This window comes from Pyxicephalus adspersus, chromosome 2 (assembly GCF_032062135.1).
Source record: "Pyxicephalus adspersus chromosome 2, UCB_Pads_2.0, whole genome shotgun sequence".
NCBI classification, from domain to species: Eukaryota; Metazoa; Chordata; class Amphibia; order Anura; family Pyxicephalidae; genus Pyxicephalus; species Pyxicephalus adspersus.
This window is the reverse complement of record NC_092859.1, coordinates 146,747,132-146,767,349: the sequence shown is the minus strand read 5'-3', so window position 1 is coordinate 146,767,349 and position 20,218 is coordinate 146,747,132. Positions and strand designations below refer to the sequence as shown.

Here is a 20,218-nt window from a genome sequence, read left to right as displayed (position 1 = left end):
CGCAAAAGTAGAAATATTTATGAAAGAACCCCCCATAACATGTAGTATACCCCAGCATTGGTCATTTGAAATAAGTGTTCTGATAGCTACAAACTAGTTAAATAAAAGCTAAAATTAACCTGATCTAGGCATAAGATAAAATATCAAACCTCTGCTTGGCCCGGCCAGGACAAATTTTTTTTACTTTTATGCTCACCTTCCCAGAAGCACATGGCAGTGAAGAAAGAAAGCCATGTGTAAACTCACAATGCAACTTGCACATATGGGACTTCTGCCATCACATGATAGAAAGGGATGTAAGCCGTATGTTTATTCTACATACCCAGAGGTACCTGGTAACAGCATGCAAAAAAGTACTTTCTTGTATTAACCCCCCTAGCGTTCTAATTCTGTCATTTTTTGATGCAAAAAGTGATCCTATTTTTTTTGCGTAAAAATTTTTGTTTATATTGTGGGCCTGTAGACGTATAAGGGGGATATGATCACCCTGTATAAATATATAAATGGTCCATATAGAGAACTCTCTTCCCCATTATTCACTTTGAGATCATTACAAAGAACAAGAGGGCACTCCTTGCGTCTGGAGGAAAAGAAGTTTAAGATCCGGATAAGGAAGGGATTCTTCACTGTAAGGTCTGTGAAAATGTGGAGTCGACTCCCTCAGGAAGTAGTTTCAGCAACTACTATAGATTGCTTTAAGAAAAAGCTGGATGTTTTTCTAGAAGCACAGAATATAACTGTGTATTAAGGCTTTAAAGTAAAAATAACAGTGACCATTGATCCAGGGAACATCTGATTGCCTCATGGAATCAGGAAGGACTTTTTTTTCCCCTGTTAAAGCAAATTGTACCAGAGTTTTTTTTTGCCTGGTCCAACTATGTCTTATAGGGTTTTATATCTAGGATATTTTTAATTCCCCCTGTGGTTAACTTGATGGACTTTTTTCAACCTGACTTACTATGTAACTATTTTTTTCTCTTTCACTGTCTGAATAGACTGGTGGTTGGTTATGGGGAGCTCAAAGTTGAAATGTTCAAATGGAGTGGGTATTGCTTTCACACAGAGCCCTTTCTTTTGTTATGGTTTCCCATTGCTTACAAGGTCCCACTTAGACTGTTAACTTTGAAATATGATGTACTGACTCCATCAATAAACTATAGATCAAACAAACCATACACATGTTAACAGTTTCCAAATAAAACAAAATCACTTATTTGGAGAGGACGAGGTTGTTGTGAACAATGACCAATAAAGTGTAAGAGTTTTACTCAGCTAAAAGAAAATCTAAAAGTTTCTTAAAGCAATGTTTCTTTTTTAAATATAAAATTCACACTTCATATCACACTTTGAGTTCCTGGACCCAAAATGTTACAGAAGGTTTCTGTTTGCACACAGTTAAGCAAAACACAGATTTCCTGAGCATGGCAGGGAAGGTACAACCACAAGTCATTCATTTTTGGCACCTTGTTGCCTATCCATGCCATCATCGGATTAGTTATCCTGTTTTAGAACATAAATAGCTTTGTTGCACTTTTTTTTTTAATGAAAAGATGATAAAGCCAGATGAATGAAGAGTGTTTATGCCTTCAGTGTTTCCTTGTAGATGAATTCCCTTGAAGAGAATATGATTCAGAACTTTATACAGCATATTTTATAGAATACAGCAGTGTCAGATTATACAAAATAATATTTTTTCGGCAGCAACCATGGGCACAGAATTGCAAAGAAACCCTAACATCCTAATTTTATTATAAGGTGTCTACACATATAATTCATTTGTGTTAACTTGAGGTAATGTTCTGTGCATTTATATGGGCAATAAAAATTATTAACATTGTTGTGTTATTTAAAAACTTTGATTAAAGAGGTGATGGATGAGTACGGAAAGCGTTCTCACCATATGTGCTGTCCAATTTGAATTTGTCTCTGTGAATTATGAAGACATTTTTCTATAGTTGTATAGATACCTACATGCCATTGTGCAAAAAAAAACAATGTTCCTCAAATATAAAATTAATGTACATTCTACATAAGTTACCTACAGGCATTCTTATTAGTTTGGCCAATAAAGTGGTTTAAAAGCACTGGAAGGATGTATATACACATTTTCACATAGCTAGTAATAGGAATCCCTCTCTCGATATGATTGGCTTTGTTCACCACTTACAAGTATATATCGCTGCATAGAGATCACTCAATAATAATTTACAGCTTTTAGTGTTTGATCTGCGGTAAGCTATGAATCATATTGGCTGTTAGGGGTGTCTGGACTTTGCTCGCTTTTGCTAAAATAGTTTTCAGCTCAACTGATAATGGGATTGATGTTAGAAACACGCTCCAACATGTCTGTAATTGGCTGTACCATAAGGGCATGAGTATATTAGTACTACTAGGTATACAGGCACAGTCCTAATTAATCTTTTATTTTACCCCTGTAGTTCATAATTACAATTGGGTAAATAATATTACATTATGGAACATAGACCTGAATCTTAAATCTTGTTGCAAAGCATCAGTGTAGTCCTGCAAAGCATCAGTCCCATGCCTTATGGGTGACAGGAAATCTGTGCTAAAGTTGTTTTTTTTGTTGTAATTTCTAAGTGTAAAATCACATTCAACAAGCAAATTTTTGGTACTTCTATTGAATTCCATTGAGTGGTCTTTTTCCAGGGCCAAGATACTTTGTGAATTATTAATAATATTACACAGTATTTATTGCCAACATATTATGCAGCACTGTACATAGCCATGTCACTAGCTGTCCCTCAAAGGAGCTCTCAATCTAATGCCCCTACCATAGCCATATGTCATTATAACAGTCTAAAGTCAATTTTGGGGGGAAGCCAATTAACGTAACTGCATGTTTTTGGAATGTGGGAGGAAACACGAGAACAGGCAGGAAACCCACACAAACACAAAGAGAACCTGCAAACAGATAGTGTCCTGCCTGAGATTTGAACCTGGGACCTAATACTGCAAAGGTCAGAGTGCTAACCACTGAGCCACCATGAATAAACATCAAATAACCTCTCTTTGCACAGCAACATTATCAAAGGGAAGGTATATTGATCTTGTACTGTATTTTCCTGTTTACCTTAATTTTTCAAGCCTGAGGTATTGCATATAAATAATATTCTCATTTTCGCCATCAGGTAGTCACCGTTTCACATGTGTTTCAGACCACTCTTACCTGCTTTGGCTTAACTGCCCATCCAGTGGTGCAAGTAACCAACAGTGTGTAGAAATGACTTGGGGAACCCTACTTCACTGACTTGGGGACCTTGTGTGGGCACCTGTTGGCTGAGGAGGGTCTGGGGTCTATGTTCACACCTGCCTTCATCCCTGCCTATTCCTTTAGTAGAATTGACATTATATAGAAATTTCTAGGACAGAGTAGGTAAAGGATCCTTTGTATATTCCTTCTACCAAACAAAAAAATCCCTAAAATTGCAAGAAAATAGCATGTTGTTCATTGTCTGTTGCCCATGCTCTTTGCAGAGTGCACCCTCAGCAACTTTAAAATATGGCTGTGTGATGGAACAATGTAACTAAAAAGCTACACCATCAGTGGCTACTGTATGGCTAGAGAAGCAAGTTCCTAAGCCCATATGATCTACAGAAGAAGGTAGCAGCTGGGGTGACAATGTCTAAATGTATATTTCTTTTAACTGAGTCAACCAGGCAAAACTATTGCTTTGCAGCCCTAGGTCCCAAGTTCAGATGTTGGCCAGGACAATGTTGGCCTGATTTATTAAAGCTCTGCAAGGCTGGAGAGAATACACTTTCATCAGTGAAGCTGGTGGTGAAGAAGGTGATCCAGCAATCCTGGAATCTAGTGCAGGATTCAAAACATTTGCTACCAAAATGCACATGATAGAGAAATCTATTCCAGGTTTGCTGGATCACCCAGCTTCACTAATGAAAATGTATCCTCTCCAGTTTTGGGGAGCTTTAATAAATCAGGCCCACCAATCGCAAGGAATTTGCATGTTCTCCCCGTGTTTGCATGGGTTTCCTCCCACATCCCAAAAACATGTAGTTAGGTTAATTGGCTTCCCCTCCAAAAAAGTTGACCTTAGACTGTGTTAATGACATATGACTATGATGAGGGCATTAGATTGTGAGCTCCTTTTAGGGACAGCTATTGACATGACTATGGCCTTTGTACAGCGCTGAGTAGTATGCCAATGCTATGTAAGTACAAGTAAATAAGACACGGTAAAAACTCATATCAGGGTGTGTTTTTGCCTGTCCTGAAGATTTAACAGAAAGTTAAATCTTCAGGACAAAAATTTTCACCCACATTAGATAGACATTGGGAGATTTTCCTTCTGTTCCCAATTTTTTGATACCATACAATTCCTGGTAACAATAGTCATCAGGACACACGGGTAAGCAGGGTTGTAGTGGGGCGGGCACGCATTGGCATGCGGTGCTCTCATTTTTTTAGGGACCCCCGTATAGGCTCCCCCTGCATGCTCTCCATGGATAACCTTCACTATTACCGTGCCTTCTGGTCATTTTTTACCACTACACCCCTGCGGGTAAGGTGAATCTCCTCAATGAGAATACAGACAAAATAAAACTTCATTCAAAGCTAATAATATGTTTTTTAAGTTGTGAGAGCCCTGAAGAAAATTTAAATGATGATAAGCAAAAGTCTGAAGGCAAACAGCTTCTGCTAAGCTCTTTCCTCTAGGGATCCAACGTCATGAATACACCCTGTATTAAATGTTCCTTTGTTAAACCAATATAGTATATAAACAATATAAACTATTTAAAAAATGTATAAAATTTCAAATGTGCGAATTTTGTCATAAGCTTTTTAGGGAAACACATACAAAGATGTATCCATTACATTATAAAATAAATATTTTTAACAAGTTGAATTTTCTTTTTCTTTGGCATTGAAGTGACTGTGTGAATGTATTTATTTTAAAGCTTCTGCAAATATTGATCTGTCTCCATAAAGTTAGTCTAGTTGATGAGAAGCCAAAGTTAAACAGAATATTTTTGGGAAACAGACACCTTCCACGGAGCCGTAGAAGGCTGTAAATGAACAAACAGCACCTTTGCTTGCAAAACAGACTTGAGCACAGTGAAAAACACTGGATCTTTGTACCAAAGTCTGTAACTCACACATCAATATCCACCAAGTACTCACACACCTCTGACTGCTGTCACATAGCCGCACAACGGTCAACAATATTTCACTGCAAACCCAGTAAACATAAAATACAACAGGTTTTGCAATTTATTAAACACATTTCACAATGATTTTCCTTTTTCCAATGTTAAAACAATTTTTTCTCTGTCTTCTCTCTATGCACATGTTTTATAAAATATCTGTTTTGCTTTTTACAAAAAAAAAAATAATAATAGGAAATGTTTTACAGGACATTACACACAGAGGCTCCTCCAGAATTCCAGAAGAATATTGCAACTCCCATTTAAATAAAAATAGAACAAATTGGTAATCCAAATTTTTTTAATAACATTAAGTTTTTTTTAAATTCATATAAATAGGTGAACGGAAACGCCATGCGCTGCACGGTCCCCGGTGAGCAGGTGAGGGCAATGGAAGCAAAATGTCTCAGTCCTACTATGGGAGGCACTAGGGTTCAGTTACACAGACACAGGTGCAGCTGGAATGCAGGGGAAATCAGGGTTATGGAGGATTGTCTGATTATATTTACAGATAACCTGTCCACATTAGGATAGTCCTCACCCTGTTAGAGATATAGCCATAGAAGTCCCCACTGCAGATTCGATCCTATTAAGTTGTAACAAAGCAAGGCAATTTATTTTTAACTATTGCTGTCCAGGACAGCATGAAGGTTACAAGACTACTGATAAATATCAGACACAAAAACATAGCTTTTAAGCAGGGGTGGAACTACTGAAAGCACAGACAGTGAACCTGCACTGGGACCTATAATGTTGAAGGGGCCCATTTATGATTTCTGCATTGGGGACCTCTGCTGTCTGGGTCTTGCATTGCATCCCTAACAAATCCACAGTGTGCCCCAGTGGTCTTATATCATTAAACGTAACAGGGCTTCCCAAGCCTTACCCAACAGTACCAATATTTTGCAGGCATATCAGAATAAGCATGTATTTGCTATAGATTATCAATGAAAGTATAGGATATGAAAGAAGACACTGACATGTCCAACTAAAAACCACAAGGAAGACCAATGCTTCCAAATGAAGATTATTGTTTAAGCTAAACATATGAAAGAAGGTCCATTATGCCTAAGGATAGTTAAGTGCAATGATACTTAAGTGCAGTATTAGTATATAAGATGTGTGCAAATATTCCAGAGCATATTAAACATATGAAGTGAACTTTTTTCCATGAGCAGCATAGAACCACGAATAAGCATGACTGTTTTATCTATGGCAGTGATGCTCAACATTTTTAAATCTGGAACCCCATTTCTTGAGGACCCCGAAGTGTCATGCTCTTGTTACACTTCCAGGATACTAAAACTATAAGAAAGTCTTACTAAAAAAAGGAGATAATGGGACTTCCGTTGGGGTTCCAACCTACATGTTGTGCACCTCTAACCTGTGGTATCAAAATCAAAGTCAAGCATGGTCTTGATTATAAGCCTACATCTATGGCAATTATTTCTAGGGTATGTGCCCTATACATATCCCCCAATAATTTACTGTCTAAAATGGCAACATTTTAAGCCACACCAAAAAAATTTTGACCATATTTGTTTTCACTTTTTTGGCACAGCCCTGCCAAATTGGAACTGTTGGGAGGTATGGGCCTGCCCATGCAGATCTCTGACAACCACTCATAGCAAAGGCTTACTGAAAGTGACATAAGTAAACTATGGGTGATGAGTGTGGTGGGAGACGGCTATGCATCATTGCATATTGTAGCATATATATGAAACAATATACAAAAAAGTGCTTTATATGATTTTACATGCCATTCAAAAGCACACGTGGACAGATCCTGTCTCATCAATCTCTCAACCACCCCACCCCTTTGTCCTCTCACATTTGAGATACATTCAGCAAATGTTCACAATTTTTTTTCTCCTTTATTTAAGGTCCTTGATGTGCAATGTATTTGTAACTTTTAATATATTTATATTACTTCATTAAATTCGGCCAGCCTGGAGCTTAAATAATAAAAATATCACATTATTGTCACATTATATTTAAAACATTGGGGAAAAATAGTCTTTGCGGCCTCACGTAGCCTTTTTATATCCAATCAGCTCTTTTCCACCCTCCATTATGAAAGGCACAACAGGGTTCCTGACAAAGGCACTTCTTTGACCATTAGTAAAAATGCTTAAACCTAATTTGCTTTGGTGCTTTTTTTATATACAACTTGGCTTTTTCTTCAATATAAACTCCTTACATGACAAAACAAAAACAAATTGACATTGCTAATATAAATGTTCTTTACAATATTTTTTTTGTCAGTTTTCTTTTAATGGGCCTTTTTTTGTGCATCTCTGCCAATGGTTTTCGATCGACTTCTGGGGCTTCTCTTGTGTCTGTAAGTGGAAGCTGCAGGGAATTAAATACAGAGAAAAATAAAGAAAAAGAAAACACTCATGAGCAAAAGGTTTTATGGAATAAGGATTTGCTATTGCTGTGTTAGAATTGGTCACTGAAAATCACTTTCAGAAGATTAACATAAAAATACATTTCTAGTACATTCTATAAATAAAAATTTAATTCAAGAGAAAATGTGTGCTCCTGTTTATTGGATTACTACATTTCTTCATTTCTTTGAAAGAAAAATTGTGTGCTTCCATTGCTGTACATAGTGAAAATGCTGGTTGCCTGGATGGCATGGTCATTTAATTCTTTCCTAACTCACAAAAAGCATGTAGTTCAGACCAACCATAATGCTAGGAAAGAGATCATAATGTTGGTATTTTTTCCAGAAAATGTGGTAAACTCCTGAATTTGCAAGATTATTTGCTGCAGGCTTTAAATGGGTTAGGACTAGCTGGACAGCTGAATTAGAAAAGCAGATTGGTGATAGGTAGCTACCTGTAATGAAAAAATTGCTGAAACTCTGTAGGGAAAAGGAACACCTGGGTGCTAAACTATTGTTCAGCCATTTTTTATGCTCCCTTGCCCCCTTTTGTGACAATTCTTCTCCACTTCCATGCATGCCTATAGTCCTTTCTTGCACCATTTTCCTTCCTTGCACCATCCCCTTGCCCAGCCTTGGTTCTTGGAATCTTCTCACTTTCAGCTATACCCACCTGTTCACATTAGGATAATCCTTACCCTGTTAGAGATATAGCCAAAGTTACCACTGCAGATTCTATTCTATTAAGTTGTAACAAAGCAAGGCAATTTATTTTTACCTATTCCTGTCCAGGACAGCATGAAGGTTAAAGGACTACGGATAAATTTCAGACACAAAAACATAACTGTCCCTGTGAAACCCATGCTTTCAATGGGTTAGTGAAAGCATTGAAATCATAGGACCAGCTGGACAGCGAGGCTGAAGTAGAAAAGCAGATTGGTGATAGCAACTACCATGTAGGCATGAACTATAATTAAATTTAAATAATAAAAAACAATGAAAATTGATCACTGCTCCCATGCAAAAAAAAAAGTCCCTCGAAATCCGTGGGGAAAAGCAACACCTGGGTGCTGTACTATTTTTCAGCCATTTTTTAATGATCTCTTGCCCCCCTTTATGACAATTTTTCTCCACTACCATGCATGCCTATAGTCCTCTCTTGCACCATTTTCCTAAAAATTCATCCATGTCCAGCCTTGGTCCCTGGAATCTTCTCACTTTCAGCTATGCCCCCTCTGTTACTTGCTTATTCACCCACTGTTTAGCCCATACCTACCTATCATACCAGATATGTGACCATTCATTTTATGTCTATCCCGGATGGATCAGTTACATAATACAGAAGCAGACAAAACATGGAAATACAAATCCAAGCATGGAAAAAATGCATGAACAATCATACAGCACCCAGGAGATCTGCAAGTGTTTCTTAACCAGCAGACTAAGAGGGACTTTTTAGGGATGGAACAGTGATTAGTAGCATTGGCATAGGCAAAAGAAGAGGTAAATATTATTTTTTTATCTTTACAAGTACAAGCTTACTAGATAGCTATTATAGATGATTATCCCAACCCTTTCTCCCCTATGTGACCATTCTCCTCCGCATGCCTATTGCCTTCCCTCACACCATTTTCCTATAGTTTCATCCATGCCCATTCTAGCTTCCCGAGATTTTCCCACTTCCAGCTATACCCACTCTCTTCTTTGTTTTTTTTACCTACTGTTAACCCTCTTTTTCCCCTGTTTGATCATTCTTCACTACATTTCAAAGCATACCATTCCCAATATTGGGTGCACACTATTTATAATATAACTAACTTCTATGTACAGCAAAAACAAGCTTCTGTGTATCCTCAAGTTATTGCACTCTATACATTTACAATCTGCCAGGGTATGGCAACCTGCCCATGCTTCAGTACCTGCTATGGTAATTGGTTGATGATGAATCAAGAAATTACAATGGTTACTGGGCAATTAAGTCACTTGCAACCTTAATTCATAGTATTCCTACTTCAAATCATCCTTTACATAAAAGTGGCCCTAAAGGCGCACAGGGTACACTAGGGAGAAATTATCTGGTAATTTGTGAATAATGGTAAAACTTGCATGAACTCGCTTTGCCCCGCTGACAAAATGAGAGCGATTAATTAGCTTTCTTCTTACCATACTGTTGATGGACTCAACCTATGGTTTCTTTTGTTTCAAACATAATACTCTGACTGCTTAAAATATAGATTATTTTCGTGCAAACCATATGATTATTTTGTAAATAAATATATGCATTTACCAGCTATGTACAATATAAAAACAATATGTTAGATGCATCGAGCATACAAGCTAAAAAAAGCTAATATATAAATAACAGTGTTTGACTTTGGTTTTCACAGCCTACTATTAGCAAAAATAATAACTGAATCATTAGGATCTGTGCCAGAACTGTGAATTAGCGGTTTTCACTGTGCTAATTAAGTTTATGGAAACACAGGAGTTTATAATAGGTGTAGACATAAGCATTCTGCCAGAAATCAGTAAACAGCTCGGAACAATAGACCAAAAGTGTGGAAAGCATAATCTCAGTAATAAAACTTACGATTTATGCACTGTATCCTTGGCTCTTCCCATTGCCCACTTGATAGGCACCGGATTATAGGAACATGGCGCTGTAAATATCCTTGGTTACACTGATATCGGACTAGTGAGCCAATTTCATATCGTTCTCTCGTTCTTCCTAGTGTGTATGCATTCTCTAATGCTGGAGGATCTCCACAAGCCACTAGACCAGAAGAATGAGTGTTTAGATTTCCAGAGATTTCACAGGTTGGTACAAATAAATAATTTAAGTATAACACACTAAAACTTTTGTCCTTAGGTCAACTGTTTACTTATTTTTAGGTTCTAACAGTTCATCATTTTCCTAATAAATCCTGGAGCCTGCATCTCCTTATTTCTTATCAAGGATATAAACACCTCCAAGGAAATATAAAAAAATCCACACATCATGGTCCACTTATCAGAATTGTCTGACACATTCAGCTACACTATATTGGAGCCAAAACATATAATATTAACATAATATATATATTATAATAAATAATATTATATAATATATATATTATGATATACTATAATATATTATTTTATAATATCATATAATTCACCATATGGTCAATAGATTGTAAACAATTGGCCATGATAGTTAAAGTATATGAGTTGTAGGACATCCCATTTCAAACCTATGGTCACAAATATGGAGCTGCTATAGGAGTTTTTATTATTGGCGGACTATGTAGGGTATATGTAGCAAATTGTGCTCTTTTAACCAAGAGATCATTTGTGAGGTTGGGTACTGATGTTGTAAAAGAAGACCTAGCCCGTGATTTACATTCCAGTTCATTCTCAATGTTTTCAGTTGGGTAGAGGTTAGATTTGTGTGTAGGCTTTTTGAGTCCTTTCATACCCAAACTCATCAAAGTATGTCTTGTATGCTTTGGCTTTTATGCTGAAACAGGGGAGGGTCTTCCACGACTTATGGCCAAAAGGTTAGAAGTACATGATTGTTTATTTTGTATTTGTACTGTATGCCGTAACATTAACAACTTCCTTCACTGGAAACAACCTGTACTCAATATTTTGAAGGGCTGCCCACATAATGCTATCTGTATTCCTTTTGAGAAATGTTTCTTTAGTACAGTGAGGATGGGTTAGAAGTTTTACCAAAGAGTTTATTACTGACTGACCCTTCCCATTCTGGGGTCATCCACCACCCCCATCTTTTGCGTGGTTGTCACAGTGACCAAAAATTAGGCAAAAACTACTCAATAAATACAAAAAAATTCTCAAAGGAGAACCTAAAAAATAACTAAAATTCTGGAATTAGGCTTTAACAAATGTTTTTTTGCATTCATAAATGTAAGGTAGTACTTTATATGCCAGCCAGGCATAAACATTTATATTCTCTAAGCATCACAACTTTGATACATGGGAAACTGATGTTGGTACTCAACACACCGTAAACTCATATACAAACACACAATGGATTTTGCCCCATTTTATTAAAACCAGCATTAAAAATAAATCAGAGTGACTTTTTCCAGTGTGCTCTAGAACTGTAAATAATGCCTTGGAAAAAAAGGGCCACAAGCTCTTGCTTGGCATAAACATCAAGTTTGGCAAGATTAAACGTTGCTAAGCTAATGGGCATTCCAGCAGTTTTGCTTTGGAATTGAAGATAAAATCAACAATTATAAGACTGTCAGAGATCTTGTAGTGCCTTATAAGTAACGGCAGTTCTAATGAAAGTTTTTGTAAATACCTATACAATGTCTCCTGATTACCTTTCCCAGAATATTCTGCTCAGAATATTTGTATCCTAGGCATTGCTTTGCCAAATCTCGAGTGCTTAGCAACAATGTACAAGTGGATTTTCTTTCAGCAAAACAAGTTGTTTCCTTTGAAAGTGGCAAAATGCTTTCTTCTTTGTTAGAAGTTGTATAAAGGGAAGCATGGGAAGAAGTCAAAAAGGAATTACTGCTGTCCCAGGAAGGTTAGGTGGAGGAATATTCTTATATATCTTCTAAAACAGTGCTTGCAGAATTCTCATTTCCCCTAATTTCATGTGAATTTGTTTTTCAAATCTTCTGCAGGTAAAGTATTTTTCAAAGGTGGATGTAGCTGATCACATCACAATTTTAACCCCATTTAACCATAATTTGGTAACAAAAAGGATCAAAGGGATTGGGGCAACGTATAGTCATCAGGCAGTACGGCTGGGTGCACATGTGCAATAATTGTCGATGGAAAGGATCGATCCTTTCCAATGACAAACGACTGCACGATGCATGAACGAGTGCTGTACATACAGGACTGTTCTACTCTATAGATAGGGGAGGGGGAGAACAACAGAGCGGCAGCCTGCTGTCCTCTCTCCCCTTCATTTCCATTAGGATCCTTCGTCGTCCATCATCTGTGGATCTGCCAGGACCGTAGTTCTGACGATGGACGAGGAGCACTGTACATAGACAAGATTCTCGTCCGATTTCAGCCCTGAGACGACTATTGGATGAGAACCATTGCATGTGTGTACGTAGCTTAAGGGTGATGGCTAACATATGTACTGCAAACAAAAATCATATTGCGTATGGTGGGTTGGAGTTATGGATTTCAACTTAGGTCATTTTTGTATGGTGCTGCCCCTTCCTATACCAGTTGACTGACTAGTACAACAATGTCAACAGTCATAGTACCCAAGGCTCTTTGAATCAGTCAATTCTGTCTTTTCTCCATGAGCATTATAAAACTGACATCTGGCAAGTTGCTAGAACTATCTAACAATAAATCTAGGCAGTGGAAAAATTGTGGGATCTTCAATCCCTATTAATATGATTGTTTGTTGCAGACATTTGTTCACCTGCACACTGTAAGTAGTCTTAATGAAAATTTATTTTGAGGAAAGCTGATAATAACTAGAGGTCATGGGGTATAGCATTAATTTTGAGTTACCCAATAACCCACCAATATAAAGACAGGAAGGAAAATGGGAACTTAATGAACTCAGAGGATCACAGATGACCCTAGAATCACAAGAGAAATTTGCAAAGATGGTAACACTGGGCCCCTCTGTGCAGTATTAGTTTAAGTCCTTTCGACTGTTGGAGGAAGAAGAGTAGGAAAAGAACCCATGATTGGTAAGATTGATAACTACTTACAAAAAGGTATGTATACTCAATATTAAAGAATAAATAATGGTGGTGGGGGGACACCAAAGGAGAATGGGGTACTAAATCATGATTTGTAAAGGAGTACTAGTTGCCCTGACCAAGCTCCATGCTCCACTTTTCTTTTGGGGCCCCAATATTTAGTAAATTACCTGTTCCTTTTTTGCATGTAAAGGGCAGATGGTAATTGCAAGGCACGTCATTCCATTCTCCTCTCTCGTGCCAAATCATCACAACACAGTCTTCCCCTGTGGCAAAGAAATTGTCTGGCTGGTTTGGCCTCCAGTTTTCATATTGCTAGAAGTCAAAAACAAAGTTACATTTTAGTATGTGGGAATGTATTACGGTTGTTCTTGTTCCTGTTATATATTATAATAAATGAATACATTACATGATTCTTGTACAACTATGCAACAAAGTGCTGCTCTACCTTCAGGAGCAGCAAACCACACAGTAAGTCAAGGCATTAGCATGCCAACGCTTGCATTACGTGATTCCTAACTGCTTCCATACCTTTTACCAGTTTACCATGAGCGTAAAGGGCCCAATTCTGTGTACAGGAGAATGGTATATTTAGGATGTGCTTAACTAATGGGGTATATTATATAGTTTTTTTTTTAATGTCAATGGCTCTCTGGAGACTAGCTTCATGTTTATTCAGAAAAGTGGAATCTACAGTTTAACATACTAACAATAGTATGCTTTGCCAATATCAGTAACACATGTGTACCACATTGCCCTGTATGCTGAGCTAATGAACAAAATGTCTGAAATACTAAAGATCTCAAAAGAAACCTTTGAATAATTTCAACATCTTCACCATTAGACCCAAAGACGATCATGGTTTAAAAGAAGAAGCTGAATAGTAAAACGCGTAGAAATTGAGATAACATTTACAACATTTTTTGATAGTATATTTATAAAAATGTCACAGATACATCTCATGTCTTTAATGTTTGGATAAATTATGACTTTATTAATATTATTATTACACAGTATTTATATAGCTCCATCATAATATGCAGCGCTGTACAAAGTCCATAGTCATGATACTAACTGTCCCTCAAAGGGCCTCACAATCTAATGTCCCTACCAAAGTCATATGTCAATAATGTAGTCCAAGGTCAATTTTTGAGGGAAAGCCAATTAACTTTAATGCATGTTTTTGGCATGTGGGAGGAGACCGGAGTACCCAGAGGAAACCCACAGAGAACCTGCAAACTCCATGCAGATAGTGTCTTGGCTGGGGTACGAACCTGGGACCCAGCGCTGCAAAGGCCAGAGTGCTAACCTCTGAGACACCGTATTGCCCATATTATTACTTATTTTATTGAATTAAAGTTAAATTTATGTAGATAGACGATGCCCTTAAGATCCATTTATGTGAAAAAATGTATACATGTGTAATTATATTTATTTGGACATGGTACAAATATACCATAATTACCTAAATTAATTTTTTCAATTTTTTTTTTTAATGTCTTTGCTTATTGCTGTGTGAGCCCCAAGCAGGGAAAAGAAAACACAAGGATTTCCTGTGCATTTATAATTAATAATAATATCTGGAAAAACAGAAGCCATTTATTAAATTGGAAACTGTTTAATTAAAAGGAAAAGTCCACAAATTTGAGTTTGTGGTAAGCAGGGAATGATCCAAGTATCCTGAGATTCCTTCTGATATCATTTTACATGTGAACGTTTTACTGCTTTTGAAACAGAGGTCTATATTGAAATGTTTGTTTTTGAAAGTCATGATATGGAGACATAACATTGGCATGCTTGGGAGGGGGCAGGCCGTCTACTTCTGTGTAAATTGCAATTTACAAAGAATGTCCCTGTCCCCGGTGTTTTTCTAGAACACAGAAACAGGCTTGTTCATCATAAAACAAAGTTAATTGAAAACTTAAATGAAAAAGCTCATAACATGGTGCAAGAGGCATGAAAAATAATGATAAAAAATTATATTAATAAATGTTGATTTCTGATTGGTTGGATTTTAAGCTTACGCAAACATAAAAAAGCAAATCAACTTAAATGTTTGTAAAAATTTAATTATTAGATTTTTTTAAGTTTTTAACTTATATTAACTTTTTTTCCTAAATGAAGCAGGTGTCTGTTCGCTTAGCAGTTTTACAGAAAGAAGGTCACCACTACCTGGTTTATTACCTGGTTTAATAAAGCTCATCGAACTGAATCCATTCCTGGTTTGCTGGATCGCCCAGGTTCTCCCATAATAGTGTATTTTCTCCAGTCCCGAGGAGCTTTAATAAACCAGGCCCATTCAAACAGTGGACAACTATCTAAATACCGGTTTTAAGTGGGGCATGTACTTATCCTAAAGTCAAAATCCTAATGATCATTACCAATGTCTACTTTTATCATTTCCTTGGCCTACAATGAAAGGAAGGACTAGATGACTTTGAATTGGGTTTGATCCTCAGTCCTTATTCTGCAAAATCTGAAAACTCTGAAAATTCTAAAACATCACAGCTTTATTGCTTATTGGAATATTTATCCTTGTGTACTTTGTGATATGTTATTTATGTTTTTTGCTGTTTTATAGTGATTTTTTATAATGGTATTCAAAATATCTAAAACATTTATAACATTTATAAGTTGAAGACACTTACCAAGGGACTGGCATCAGACCAGCGGAAGTCATTCTCAACAGTTTTGTCATTTAATCCAATCCACTGATAATCTTGTGCATTTCCTGTTATTTATTGCATTGTGTTAATAAATGCATTGATATAGATACACAGATATTTCATAGTTACATAGTTAGGTTGAAAAAAAGACATAAGTCCATCAAGTTCAACAACTAGGGAAAAAAACATATCCAAAAAAATCATTCATTAAAATATCCCCATATGTTTAATTGCTTTCTATGAAGTCACAAATACCATTTTACATTTGAAGTACAATAGAATATTATCTTGGAATTATTGTTAAAATACAAGACTGGCATATCATAAAATAAAAACTTGTCTTCCAAATCCTTATTGCCCATTTAGTATCCTACCTGCCTGTGTCCCAAAGTAATGTTAAAAAAAACTATTGCCCCCTACTACACAGCAAGGTAAGTGGTGAAAGGAACCATAATGCACGGTTAGGTCACACTCTGTTCAGAGGGAGAGCTATATATGTAGGAAATAAAGCATGCTGTGCTTGATACTATTTGATCTTTCACTGGCAGTCTTCCTATTTTGTTTGTGCTGCAATTAGAAGCTTACCATCTTCTTTCTCCATTTCAAAAAAATAAAAAATTAAATATAAAATTTAAAAAAAAAAATAAAAAAAAGTCTTGTGCACTCCCATCTTGGCCTTTTGAGATAATGAAACTAAGTAAGTTTAACCATTAAGATAATTGTTATTTAAAAAAGGATTTTGTTCCTAGACGTACTAATATTGTGGCAATTCTTTAAGAGCAGAGTGGAACTTTTTTTTAATATAATTCTGCTTTAAAGTTATGTGTTACCATTGATGTAAGAATTTTGAAAACTATATATTGATGATTTCTTAAACTGGAAATTATTTTATAATGGGTAAGCTAATTCATGTAAATTTTATTTATAAACTAGTTTTAGGAAAGGGTTAAGCCTATTTATTTAATTATTGTTCTTAAATGAATGTATAAGCATATATTTGGGTTGGCAATACTTTAATAAAGTTTACCTGATATATATTTCTTTTAGGTTCCCAGTGGTATACTGTTCCTAATAGGGAATACCTATCTTCAATATTGAGGAATCATAATCCACTAGCCCAGGAAATTAGATGTTAGATATCTTTGGCAATATGAACAGCAACCTTTGATTATTGTTATACAGTGTAATGAGACTTGTGACCTGTGGTCTGATGAAGCGGGCTTTTCCATGAAACGCGTCACCTTTTATAGGTCAACATTTCTCAACACTGATTGTGGATTGTTAACAATGTTTTAATTGTATTCTCTTTAATTATGGTTCAATAAAACAGATACGTTTTAAAAATAAATTTGTAATACAATTATGTGTTTTGTAGTTTTAAAACCATTGGGCTCTATTTAAAAAGCAATCTGATATTCCCCATGCATTCTTTGGTGGATAATCACTTATTGCCATTAAAAAATACATGTACCTGGCATACTCTCTATCAAAGAATGTTTGATGAATGTAAGATTCATTACTTTATAAATAGATATTTTGGATCTAATAATTAAGATGAAGTTAGGTAGCCAAGGTGAACAATATGGTAAAATAATACTGAGCATTTATGTTTCCTCAACAGGATTAAAGTCCTATGCCAAGCACTTGTGCCAGATCACCATTCCGGTGCAGGATGTGTTTTACAGCATTTCCCAATAGACTCAACAGATTTCTTTAGTTTAAGGCACTGTTTGTATTCCACTTTCAGACTCATTTTTCAATTTTATATCTTATAAAGTATTTAAAGCTGAACTCTCATCTCCTCCTTCACATTCCTCTCTAGCAGAACACTTGCATAAAAATCAAAATCTATTTTGACCTATTTTACTAATGTCCACACATCACAGTCTGGATGACGTGAACAATTTCAACTGATCGTCCAGCAGTAGGGTTCTCTCAGGATCTAGAAAAGCAGACAAGCTTGCAAGATGACTTTCGGTAACTGCACTACAAGGTCACTTCTGTAGCAATGGGCATCTGTTCTCCTTTCCCCCTACACCCATAAATACTGTGGGCATGTCACCCAGATGGATGATTTCAGTGAGTATATTTTGTTTCACTTTGTTTTTAAGGTATGGGATGGGTTAAAAACGCATCAGAAGGTGGTGTGGGCAAAAATCAGGTATGCCCTAAAATAGGATTTAAAAAGCATGTACATATTGGCTTTCAAATTGCTGACACTGGTTATTGGTTGTTATTTAAAATGTAATGGGAATGGTAGGTTTAAGGGAAATATACTATGTGATTTTTGGAACAAATTGGATTTGTTGATGTTGGGAACCAAATCAGGACATGTTTAATGACTGTTTGCCTTATTTTGGAATATAAAATACAGAAGCCACTGGGCATTTTTGTTGCCTAACCAAATAAGTGTTATGTAACCTTTCTTGCCTACCACTAATGATAATACAAATAAAACATCATTGGCATGCAAGCAGTTTGCTTCCATATATAGATACAGATCAAGATGCACTTTAAAGCTTAATTTTGGAGTCTTTTTATAAAGTGGTAAGTATGACATTCACTGAAACATTCTCTGGTGGAGAATCTTCCAAATCCATGTGTTTTCAATGGCAGTGACAATTCTCCAAAAGAGAATATTTTAATGAATGTCCACTCTGCTGCTTTAAAATATAGACCCCTATATGTTCCAGGTATATTGGCCAACAATCATTTGCAGGCCCTAAATCTTCAAATCTAACAAAATCCATGCTGTTGATGTAAAATTAAAGCAGAAGTAAACTAGAAAAACTTCCACATATCGGTCAATCCCTCCGAAGGTTTCCTAGATCGAGTCCCGTGCTGTCCAGGCATCCAAGTTTGTCATGGCATGGAGTAAGCGTCACCATCTTTTTTCTTATTTTCTGATTCTCCTGCCTACGTGTCTTACGTGTGTGCCCGAGATCAGAGCAGCCAGGAGCCTACTGGGATGTGTGACTTGTGTGTCCCACGAGGGTCTGCGCTCCCATTCTGTCTTTAGCACTGCCCTTTTTTTCGGAAAAAGTGTGTTACCTCCCCCTCCCAAAAAGAGGGTAACTTTGTCTACCCTTTTATGTTAAGTAAAAATCCTGTTGATTGGTCTGCTTTAGGTTAATGCATATGTAATAAAAAGCTTTAAAAGAAAGCTCCTACTCATTGCTTACCATTTACGAACTCTTGTTCTTCAGGTGACAGGATACTAGATAAATGTGACTGGTGGCTTCTGCATGTATTCTCTGCATCAATCCAGGTTTCTCTGTTTGAAAAGTGTTGGTAGCAATGTCCTTGAAATTTGGTCCAGCCTTCATCACATACCTCAATATCTAGGGGATATAAGAGAAAAGAATTAAGTGAGGGAACAATGTCTATAACTTGAAGGCTGGGTGACCACCATGAAACTTCTTTCTGCAGCCAGAACTCAGAACCTGTAGAAAGCAAAATTTCAGTAACATCTAAGTAACAGAGACAAAGTTAGAAGGTGTCTTTTACCTGAAAATGCTCAGTAATTAGAAGAGTCAGATGACCTCACTCAGACACACAGGGATTCAAGACAAAAGTCAAAGAAAAGAGATTTCAACTGCAGGTTCCTCCATTGAATCAAAAATCTACCAAGCAACGTCTTTGGTATCAGATAATATAAGCATTGTCCTCAATGATGGATACTATCTGAACAGAGTTTCTATTGATGTGTTGAATGGGCAGACCTTCACAGAATATATTTGCAAACACATACACCATGATCCCATCATTCAAGCAGTATTTATTAAATTATACAATTCAAGGATGATGTGTTAATAAGGATCTGAATGATAATGACGATGGAACTTCAGGATATCAAGAAGCATGGAATATTTCAGTTTTTGCAATGTTTTTCTAATTTGGTATCTCATTACTTAATGATATTCTATTTATATTATTACACAGTATTCACACAGTAATAGTGTGTAATAATTTATAGTAGGATTTAACACAAAATAGAATTGGTTCTGCGGAGATGAAAAAATATCTTCATGCTGAAACACAAGTTTTCTTAGGTAAGGGGCAGAAGGTTTATCTGTAAAGCACTGACTGCATCTATAATAAGTTATTATACCACCTTTAAATCTAAGCTTGATTTTAGGTGACTTGAACATTTGTAAAACACAGTTCACAGCTAGGTGGGGTCTAATGGATAGAAACAATATGTCCCCTATCCCCTTTCGTTTGAGTTTCATAGCAACTGTAAGATTTACTATGGCATTAGGTATTGAGGGCAAGATAAA

The 20,218-nt window shown here is 36.4% G+C and overlaps 1 protein-coding gene across 1 annotated transcript in view; it reads right to left on the bottom strand.

Moving 5' to 3' along the window:
• Positions 1-5,241: 5,241 nt before the first annotated feature.
• The window catches only part of ACAN (aggrecan), a 74,394-nt gene continuing 59,417 nt past the window's right edge, over positions 5,242-20,218 (bottom strand). The window contains exons 16-20 of the mRNA XM_072402712.1: positions 19,121-19,279; positions 15,921-16,003; positions 13,443-13,587; positions 10,167-10,349; positions 5,242-7,539 (exon numbers count right to left, since the gene is read on the bottom strand). Coding sequence (XP_072258813.1) covers positions 7,460-7,539; positions 10,167-10,349; positions 13,443-13,587; positions 15,921-16,003; positions 19,121-19,279 — 650 coding nt within the window. The 3' untranslated portion in view covers positions 5,242-7,459. The remainder of the gene's footprint in view (positions 7,540-10,166; positions 10,350-13,442; positions 13,588-15,920; positions 16,004-19,120; positions 19,280-20,218) is intronic.